Source organism: Stegastes partitus, unplaced genomic scaffold (genome assembly GCF_000690725.1).
Source record: "Stegastes partitus isolate 25-593 unplaced genomic scaffold, Stegastes_partitus-1.0.2 Scaffold614, whole genome shotgun sequence".
Classification (NCBI taxonomy): Eukaryota; Metazoa; Chordata; class Actinopteri; family Pomacentridae; genus Stegastes; species Stegastes partitus.
The window spans coordinates 307776-318407 of NW_007578345.1; the positions used below are offsets into that span (position 1 = coordinate 307776).

The 10632-nt window shown below is 42.6% G+C and overlaps 2 protein-coding genes across 2 annotated transcripts in view; both read right to left on the reverse strand.

Annotated features, from left to right (window-relative positions):
• Nucleotides 1-4897, reverse strand: part of LOC103362905 (prostacyclin synthase-like) — an 8331-nt gene extending 3434 nt beyond the window's left edge. Inside the window, exons 1-6 of the mRNA XM_008289431.1 lie at nucleotides 4803-4897; nucleotides 3283-3406; nucleotides 2203-2378; nucleotides 1489-1632; nucleotides 848-975; nucleotides 82-263 (exon numbers count right to left, since the gene is read on the reverse strand). Of these exons, the coding sequence (XP_008287653.1) occupies nucleotides 82-263; nucleotides 848-975; nucleotides 1489-1632; nucleotides 2203-2378; nucleotides 3283-3406; nucleotides 4803-4867 (819 nt within the window). The 5' untranslated portion in view covers nucleotides 4868-4897. The remainder of the gene's footprint in view (nucleotides 1-81; nucleotides 264-847; nucleotides 976-1488; nucleotides 1633-2202; nucleotides 2379-3282; nucleotides 3407-4802) is intronic.
• An 858-nt stretch (nucleotides 4898-5755) lies between these two features.
• Nucleotides 5756-10632, reverse strand: part of thumpd3 (THUMP domain containing 3) — a 10635-nt gene continuing 5758 nt past the window's right edge. Inside the window, exons 6-10 of the mRNA XM_008289432.1 lie at nucleotides 9663-9732; nucleotides 9079-9194; nucleotides 8874-8978; nucleotides 8567-8690; nucleotides 5756-6299 (exon numbers count right to left, since the gene is read on the reverse strand). Coding sequence (XP_008287654.1) covers nucleotides 6087-6299; nucleotides 8567-8690; nucleotides 8874-8978; nucleotides 9079-9194; nucleotides 9663-9732 — 628 coding nt within the window. The 3' untranslated portion in view covers nucleotides 5756-6086. The remainder of the gene's footprint in view (nucleotides 6300-8566; nucleotides 8691-8873; nucleotides 8979-9078; nucleotides 9195-9662; nucleotides 9733-10632) is intronic.

Genomic DNA, 10632 nt, shown 5'->3' on the forward strand with positions numbered 1-10632 from the left:
GACTAATCTCTAGATGCGATCACCAACTGAAGTCTTGGCTTTGCACACACCGGAACGCCTTTTCTTTGTTGCCTGACTCACCTGCGAGGCCCACAGTTGCATCAGTACAGCCTTCCTCTGCGTCTCCTCGTCGGTTCCCTCCTGCTGCAAGAGTCGCCGGAAGTGGTGGAGCCACGGGCTCGACCCCGAGTCCTCGGTCAGACCCGCCGGAGCCAAGAGCTCCAGGAGTCGCTCCCGAACACTCAGCGCCGTTTTCTTCTCCTCTGTCACACACAGATAAACATCAGAAAGTGAGTCACAGGCTGAGCATAAACAGTTGAGCGACTGTGAATTGAATACTTGATACTTGAGGAGATACTACTGCAGGGAGAGAGGAGCAGGATTTCAGTTATGACATGCACAACTGGAGGAGTTGTGTAAAAATATTGCAGCCGGCTGTCTTTATGAGTGGGCGGAGCTGATAAGATTATAAACAACGAGAGAGACGAGGCCTCGGGAAATAAGGTGTATGTTGTGACACGAAGGGCGCGAGTTAGATCACAGTCTGTAGAGGCCCGTAACCATGAGCCGCGAATCCCTCAAGCCTTCAAAAACACTACCTCCTAGACGCTATGTAAGCAACTGAGTAAGTGCACGTCGCCTTGGCAACGGCTAAACAAATCAAGGCGGCAGAATCGATGATGTCAAACCCCACATTGACAAAGACTCAGTGACAGATGTAAACAGTGATGACATGTAAGACCGGGTCCTGACTCACGGAGCTTTGTGTCAGAGGTAAATGCTCTGCTCTGGTTGGAGAAAGTTTTTCAGACAGTTTACAGCCGAGCGGCGCCGCCCGCATCCATACCTGCTCTTAACGTGCCTCTCGCCATTTTGGTTAAGAAGCCGTCGAACTTCTTGTACTCCTCGTAGACGCTGGACGGATCCGTGCTGTTGTTGTTCTGCTCTCCTCCAAACAGCGTCAGATACCCCGCCCTGCACAGAAGAGAGAGATCAAAAAAAAAGAAGTGTGGGAGTGAGTGGGACTGATGAATGACAACCATCTTTGTCGTGATGGAAAGATAAGCAGGTCGTACAGTTCTTCTGTTTCAAGGCACATAATTTCAATTGGTAGTTTTCCAGACACACCTACGTACAGCATCTCTGAATGCAGGGCGTCTGAGCACGTGCACGCTTTCGAGATGAGCGTCACGATACGCTATCTCCTTCCTTTACTGAGGGTACTTGTCGTGAAAGACTACATTTCGATTCACGTCCGCTCTGCCAGAATGGTCCGGCGGAAAGGCGACCTCGAACATCTCTGTGGTCGAGTGAAGTCAGCCTCCATTTTTCTGGCTGCGTTTACAAACAGACGACCGCAGGACTGACGTGTGTGTAAACTGTTTAGCTGAAGGTCCATGACATGATCACATGCTTCTTTTGACATAGCTGAGAGGATTTGCTGTGTGTGTGTGTGTGTGTGTGTGGGCGGACGGGGCCTTTTCTTACTTAAAGAGCAAACTGTACGAGAAGTCGAACAGTCCCTCCTCTTTCCAGTCTTTCTGGTTCTGAGGCGTCTCAGCTTTGAGCAGGACCTGCAGGTGTCTGCCCATGGTGCTGTTCAGAGTCGCCAAATTCTTTCCGAGGAAGTGCCTACGGACAGGAAAGGTAGAAAAGTTAAACTGCAGTTTCATGAAAGGAAACACTTCAAATGACATGACACTGATTGATAGCATTGTGTAAACACAGCAATTACCACAGGACGCACTATTTAACCTGCATGTTGACTCGGGTTAACTTAAGCGAGCAGATTTCTGGATAACTGGTCGAACGCTGCACAACAAAAGGAGCGGCAAGCTGCATAACTCTAATGCAATCTGAAGACGGCAGCGTGCCCAAACTTTAACCTTTTGAACGTGAAATAAAAACAGATCCTGTCGAGGCTTCCCCTCCTGCGCGCCCGGATCCTTCTGGAATATATGTTTGTTTTCTTTCATAATAAATGCAAGCTGTGTGGACAACAAATGAGCAATAACAAAACTGCAACCCTTGAAACTAGCTTTCCAGAAATGGCAAAGGTGCTCTACAGGAACATCCACAGTGGGACTTATCATAAAACATGACTCGGGGAATTCCCATGAACATTTTCGCTTCCACATTAACATATAAAATGAAAACGAAAATGAGCCACAAGTGCTTTTAGTTTGGAGTTTAAAGAAATACCTTTTCATCAGTGCTTTTGCGTCGGCAGGCTGGTGATGTGGGAGACGCAGGTTGAAGATCCTCTCCATCAGCACCTGTGCGTAGCGCGTGAAGTCCAGAGAATTTGAGTCATTGATGACTGCGTCGTATGAATGTGGATCCAGAAGCACCGTGACGTAGCGGCCGGCAGCGCGCACCTGTAGGTCACACAGGAGAGGATGTATTAAATACATAATGCAGATGCTGGTAAATGATCTTTGGTGCATTTATGAGTGTTTAGTGTAATGAAATTCACTCAAAACAATAAAAAAAAACCCACTAAATACGTTGATAACTGATAATAATATTGATAACTAATTGAATTTCCCTTCTGGGATAAATAAAATATTTTTCATTTCATTTCATTCATAACTCACATCACAATAATTTCTCTTCTTTATTCATGTTTAATTTATTCAGCAAATTCTGCTGCTTTATGACACGTCTGAGGGATTTCAGTATTCCTTAAACCGCACAGCATTTAAACATCTTGGAGAATGATGTAGTACCCCTCAAAAATAAAAATCCTTTATTTTTGGATTCATGATAACTGAACATTATCATGTTTCTTGGTACAAATTTATGTTGCATGATTGTATCTGCAACATGCATTTACATGAACGTTTCCTTAAAAATCTAAGATGTCTTCTAGAGTAAGAGAGTGAGGAGGCAGCATTAGTCTCTCCTGGATTATAAGATATAAGATAGAAACAAGCAGAAAGTCCCTCAACAAGTGTGGTTTAAAATCCACTTCCCTTTATCAGGCGTCACTCAGAGGGACTCTCTTCTCTTATGCTCGTCCAGACTTTACATTAACAAGCTTTCAGTATCACCAGCTGCCTTCCAGAAAATACATAAAGTGTATTCTTGACATTGGAATTAATATTTTGACAAAACAAATTCATGTTTAAAAATCTATGTTTTCTGCACACTTGACACAGAGCTCTGACACTAACATGGAAACAAAATCCTTAAAGTGCAAAAAAACCCAAACATTTAAGAATCTACAGAAGTGAAACTGTTTCATAAGACTTCAATCATTTTTGGATTTCCTCTACTCACGGTGAAAATGTTGCCGTGTTTCTGCTTCATTCGGTTTATGAACTTGGCGGCATCTTTTCCAAACTCCAGTGCATGGCCTAACCAGGGGATCAGTCCTCTGTCCAGAGGTGGCTCACTCTTGGATCTGAGGAGAAAAGCAGAAATGAACTGTGGTGAATTTAACAGTAAATGTCTGGTAATCTATACTTTATCCTGTAACAGTAGAGAGAAAGGTTGGAGCAATACTAAACACAGTGCTGTGAATAGTTAACAAATTGAATCCAATGCAGGTTCTTCGTTTTCTGCCAAATATTTCTCCTATTTTTTTTTTTTAGATTTGTCCTCCATCCATCATGCACACAGAGCAATCTGTGTCTGTACAACTCGACTTTGTTGTGTTGTATAAGTAAAGGGAACAACACCAGATTAGTTGTAAGATTATCTTTGCACCACAGATGCGTCAATAGAAAGCAAAACTCACTGAAGTGTGAAGTTTACAGAGAATTCTAAATTTAACCACGTAGTTTAACCGCATTCCTTTAACTGAAGTAACCCGTAAAATAAATAAATAACTTCACAGATTATTTCAATTTCATTTCAAAGATTGTTGAAAAGCTTAATATCAACAAACTTTAAAAAAAAGAAAATAAAAACAGAAAAATAGTCAATTTACACGTCTAATGTAAAATAACACTGAAACCTTTAACTTTGAATAACCATAAAAAATAGTTTTCTAGGTAAAAGATTTTTTTTCCCATCAAGACTCTTTATATTGCGGAAGAGGACGAGGGCCACTGAAGAAAAAATAAAATAAAATTCTGAAATTAAAGTCAGAATTCTGACTTTTTTTCAGAAATTGAAAAAAAAAATATCCCAGATTTTTATTTTTTTTTTTAATGTTCTGGGAAAAAAGTCAGAATTCTGACTTTAATCTCAGAATTTAATTATTTTTGTCTTCAGTGGCCCTCGTCCTCTTGCATATTTATACATTTGCAGTGAAAAAAAGTCACATTTAAGCTTAAAATCTGGATAAATCACTAAAATGACAGACATTTATTGATAACTGACAGAAAAAGAAGAATTGGTTCTGTAAAGTTACACAGATATGTTTGTTTAATGAGAAATATTTAATGAAATCATATATATTACTATTATATATTATAGCTCCTTTAATTGGTTTTTTGATGCAAATATCTTTGATTAAAAACACACACATGAGCGTAAAACTAAGGCACGAATATAGAGATTTAATTATGTAAAATTATGGTATTTTTTATGAAATTCTTATTTTTGCGGCGTTATTTTGGGCGCATCAGCTACTGAAATAACCCATTTTTCTTTTCTCTGCAGTGCAGGGACAATCCACTGAATTAACTAATAAATGGGTTTACTCGTGTGCGTAATTACGCGCGGTCAGTCCCTCATTCCCGCCACGGTGTCGGTACGACAGATCAGCTCCTTCAGAGCAGCATCACGTTAGAATGTAAAGAAAAAACCTGCCAGCTGCACACCGAGGTGAAGACAAAGGTGAATCAACGTACCTCCTTCTGTGCGTGAGGATGACGGACAGCAGGACCAGTGCAAGTAGCAGGATGGCGCAGATCATCTCGTGTGTTCAGCTCGTCGCTCCGCAGTCTCTGAAGTTCGTTCAACCTTCACGTGTCTTCTTATACTTTTTTTTTTTCCGCACCCATTGCGTCACCGTGTCTTCTCCGCATCAGGCGGCTGACTGCATTGTTATTGTAAACCTCCGTGGAGTGTCTGTGCTCACCGACGTCACCTACAACAATGACTAACCTGTGACCCACTGACTCTGATCGACACACGGCTGAAGCAATACAGGTTAGATTCCCACTGACGCACGTCTTCTACTTCATTAAGTGACTTTATGTCTTCAAAACATGAATGTCACCTACAGGAGGAGCGAAGGTGAGCGAATCCTCCTCCTCTGTTCATTTAACCTAAAATCACAGCAGGTGAAACAACCAGAAGCTGACTTGGTAAAAGGTTCATTGTAATGAAGCCTTTGCTTAATGAGACTCTCACATTATTGTCCCACTTGTTGTCTGGACTGCAGCGACACTATCAACTCATTTCTCATCACATGCAGCACAACAGATGTTTTTTTTGTTGGGTTTTTTTTTTAAAGCATTTTTTTTTTTTTCCAGTTGTGAAAACCCCTTTGCGGTAATTAATAACAGGAAGTATAATCCTGCCTGCCACTGTTCACGTACACTGTAATGTTACAGTAACTGAGTCACTAATACTTCCTTATCTCGCCACATGCCTCCACTTGCTTGGTCTGTACGTCCAACATGAAGAAGTGGAGGGAAAAGCATCCTTAAGCCGTCCGTAAACATGGAAGAAAAGATGAAACGGCACAATGACAACTCCGCTGCTTTCCCCTCCAACATTCCTTGAAATCTATAAACACATTTTTCAGGAGCGACGTCCCACCGTGCTGCGGATTAGTCCGAGGCAAAACAAAGGAATGTTTCTATCAACACACACATTAAAGCTTTATTAATCAAGGTGTACTTCCTGTACAGTGAACACAGAGAAGCTGAGCGGTGCAATGATTGAATCTTCAGTAGGTTTCTTTGCAATATGGCAAATTAAAGCCGTTTGTCAAACAGTGTGCGAACCGTTAAACTGCTGCTGAACATGACGGTTACTTCCAGTTTTTAACCAAATAAAAAAATACAAAAAGAAAAAACTATACACTGTGACTGTTTGGCATGCTTGACCCGAGAACCTGAATTTAACCAAAAAGAAAAGAAGGTAAGATGGTACAGAGAATATAAATAATGTAAACTCTTCAGGACCTAAACGCAGGGTGTCGTTTCAGAGACCTCCTCCTCGTCCTCCTTCTTATCTCCCTGCGTTTCAACCACCCCTCGTGATTCATGGACGTCCTCAGGAGTTTGGCCAAACACGGCTGGGGTCCGCTTGAGGAGGTAGACTCCAGCATGTAAACCCCCGACATTGACCCAAACAGTGTGGAGCTTCCTCCACAGTCCTCCCATCCTGGAGATAGCCTGGAGATGACATAAATCTGGTGAGGGCAAACTAACAAATGAGACATTTGTTTTATGTGAAACAAGATCTCTGTTTAGACAAACGCAGCTGGTAAGACTTTTTTTCCACCATGCGGTGACTTAATGGGCTTAAACCTGCATTACTCCCAACGTCGCCGGATCATTCGGAGATTATTTCAGGACAAACCGATTCTGCACGCGACGTTCGAAGCAGAACGACAAGATTAGGTTGTTTAAACTCGACGGAGAGCCACACAAACAGAAAAAAACACATTTACAAGGGATCACAGCGACAGGCTTACAGGAGGAAATCAAAGAAACAACAGTTTCTTTGCTGACAACAAATCAATTTAAGCATCGGACACGCTCATAAAGCACAGGGGAGATACTGAATAAACAGCACTTTTAAAACAATGTTTGGTTTTTTACACACAAAATGAATGAATCAGTCTTTATATCAGCACCGTCACTGTCGGGTTACGTAAACACATTATGCAACCGCCTTTCCTCAAAACTCCTCGTCTGCTACAGCATGTTTTTAGGAGTAAATTTATCTTTTTATTGGGTTGGTTTTCACTTTCATATATATTTGTAATCGGTTTCACAGTTTTCACTCAGCACTCACCATCAACCTGATTTCTCCCAGAGGATAAACCCCCTGACTGGTGCTGGTCCAACTTCTTACCATCATTTGGTCAGTACAGAACTCAAATCTCTGCAGCTTCTCCCTTCAGCACTCCTTGAAATCATTAAAAACGTGTTTTCAGAGTAACTTTCCGCTCTAATCGGAGCTATTAGTCACTATTTTGGACCATTTGCATAATTTTGATGTAGGTTTACATCAGCTCACATTTAATGATCACACAGCTGCTGCAGAACCGACATTCCCGTCAGTCGCACACGCATTTCATATTTAGTGCAAATTACAAATGCTAGCACGCCAACATTAGCATTTAGCTCAAAGTACAAAGAGCTTAAGGACAGACAGACGACTGGGCAGCTGACTGGTGTCTGTAGGCTTTAATTCACTCTTCTGTGTTGCACCATCACTGAAATGTCAGGCAGGTACATCTCACTGATGTGGAAAAAACAAAAAAATGTGGCACAACACTGAAAGCCGATTTGGTATTGAAAAAAATATTTGAGAAGTGGATTAATGCTACGACTGTCTCGAAACCTTAAAATAGAAACAACTTAACATTTAAATACATTATTTTTAGACTTGCTCCATGGCAACCGGCTGCATAAATATATATACAGATCAGAGCATTTAGTTTAATCTGGACACGCCTCCGTCTCAGGCTCAATGAGGTGTGGAAACAGCACAACAATAAAACGATAAATGGGTGTAGACACAATACAGTCCATTACAATTGTCCTTGGGTGGAGTGTATTACTTATACTGTTTATCTGTTCTGTACCGCGTGCTCCATGCCAGAGGGCGTGCAGCGATCGTCAGCAACCGAAGGCGGAGTACGCGATGCTAAGCTAACGCGCCCTTTGTGACATTCAGTGAATAGCTCTGCTCTACATGATGCCAAAAATAAATCAATAAAACACACGGCACTGGTTCTGGAAACGGAAACAACCTAAGGGACCCGGGCCGATCCACGCTGCAATATTTCAGCATGTTCTGTGCAAGTTCGTGCACAGAACCGTGGGAGATAGCAGGTTGGGGGCAAAGAGGGCAGTGGACCCGACACGTGCTGGTAATCTGAATGTGCAATCACAGACTTCAGCTCTAACGACAGTCACAGCAGTAATTTGTGGAGCACGTTTCCTCCACAGCGCCATACTATTACTATTATTAACTATTAATCATTGTTTACAAACTGCACCGACCAGGAATGCTGCACAACATGAACTAAACATTCAGGTCATCACAACTGTCTGAAGAAGTGGAACAAAACAACGCAGCAAGTTTCCGGTCCTTAGATGTTGTTGTTTTTTTGCTTCTGCATCATTGTCATAAACGGGGTGTGAAGACTGGATGACAGCTCAGGACAATGTAAGTGTGTTTCCTCTGCATTCGATGATAACATACTACAATAAATCCAAGAGTTCTGTGCTGCTTCTGAACAACAAGGCGACCAAGCAGCGCGACAGGTGATCTGGTGTGTACGCGGGCCGTAAACGGGTACATTGAGGAGTTGGTGGCAGGACCCGACTTGCACCGTAACCTGTTCATGCTTTCTCACGACACGTAATCTGACTTTCCTTGGAAGCATTCTGCAGTATTTTTGCTGAAATCCTGCTGGCAGCATTACCTTGGAAAAACACTTCTTGTCCTGGGTCAGGAGGACCGCCTTTCCTGAGCCGGGTCTGCACACACGAGCCATTTCTCTGAGACAAGACGGGTACAGGTCCCAGTTCTTCTTCCTAGAACCCATCCTACAAGACAACAGAGACGGAAACACAATCTGGTTTAGGACGATGTTCATTTCATAACTAGTCAGAGGACTGAACCACGTGCACCAGCCAGCCGCTGTGGTTACATCAGAGGCAGCCAAACATGAACCTATTCTGGATTCTGTTTAATCAGCCTTCTAGCGTGCAGCACTGTGATGATGGTACCTCTTCCCAAAGGGCATGTCGGTGATGATAATGTCGACGGAGCTGGTCCTTATGGGTAAACTGCACAGATCCCACTGCACCGTGTCAATAGGCAATCCGGACGCGCTGTTTGAAGACAAGGAGTTTGCACCGTTACAATAACCATCAACTAAACATGCATCATGCATTACAGCCCAACACACTCCCTGTGGCAGCTTCCTCTCACCTGGCCTTCTCTGCTCTCCGCTTCTGGATGTGACATATGTTATTGACCGTGCGGTTCACTGCCATGTCGTTGTTGTCACCAGCAATGTAGAAGGAACTGTTAAACTCTATAGCACCCTAGAGAAGAGAAAAAAACACAACTAGTACCAACTGGTGCTGAATGATTTGGCAGTAAGTGATATTTATGGATCGCCATCAGTAGCAGCATCCAGGGTGTGTGTTCGATGTGACAGCGAGGACGCAGAATCTGATGCATGAATGAAAATATGTTGCTGCTGAATCTGACCGCCTGCTGACCCAGAAAATGTTTTTAAACAGCATCAAGAGTCAGGAGGAAGTCTCAAATAATACAAAAGTAAAATAAACTCAGATCACAGCAGCTAGTGGTGCAGGTTCACTGGTGAAAGCTGATCAGCTGTCATCTGAACTGCAGTGAAGTGAATTCTATGCAAGTCCTTACAAGACCTGATCCAGCTGCTCGTACATGTGCAGCAGCTGACGGTTCTCGCTGCTCAGCTATTGTTTATAAAATCCAAGTTACGGTCAGTGTGAGGGTCGAGGTTACGGCTTTGACTTGTGTCTCACCTCCAGTGGTATGGCTCCAGTCCCACACATAGGATCAAGTATCACATCAGACGCCTGAGGTTTACACAGCCTGTAAACAGACAATCCAACATGAATACAACACCAATGGAACGTTTCCTAACATATCACGTCTGCTATACTCCTCTCAGATGCCTTCCCCGTTTGTCTTCATCTGATTGTTTTTGATCATATATAGTTACAGAAGAGTCGCTCTGGCTCGCCACACTGACTCACATAAACACCAAGTGGTTGACTTACTTAACATCACTGCCCATAAGCAATTTACCTTACACCCACTCGCACCTCTCCGGGACCAACAGCATTATTCTTATCCAACGCATCGGTCAGTTTAAACATTCTTGTGTGTCGCTCACTACTTTAAAAGCCACTTAAAACAGTGAGTAAACGGAGTTTTGTCCGAGGCGTGTGTCTCATTCTTTAAGAATGCAAACAGAAATCCTGTTATAACTTGTGCAATTTTTAATTAAGTGAAAACCCCGAACAGAATTATCATAAAGCATTTAATTATTAATGTTTATTCTGGATCACGTTCTGCCAGCAGCTCTGGAAAAACAAAAGTCTACCTGCAACAACAGCTAATAAGAGAGCTTTGTATGAGAATAGCTCAGGACAGCGAGCAGAGGTGAGACGATACCCGCTGTGTCTACATCGACTCACAAAGCAATGATTCATGGGTATTTGGAATAATTACGAAATTACTGATGAATTTGCAATTGGTCAACGAGCTCGGTCCCAAAACCAACTCAGTGCTGTTTCTATTTGTAGTGTGGACTCGACGATCTCAGAAATCCCGTTTAGTCGTATTCAGATGACCTATATGATATAAGTAATGTGCACAGATCCTCCCCTCTGTCTGACAGGACCAGTCCTTGTTCATGTGCAGAGTTAACAGAGGTGCTTTTTGTCTTTTTGTAACGTACGATCCACATTTACAACAAAGCTGAACACA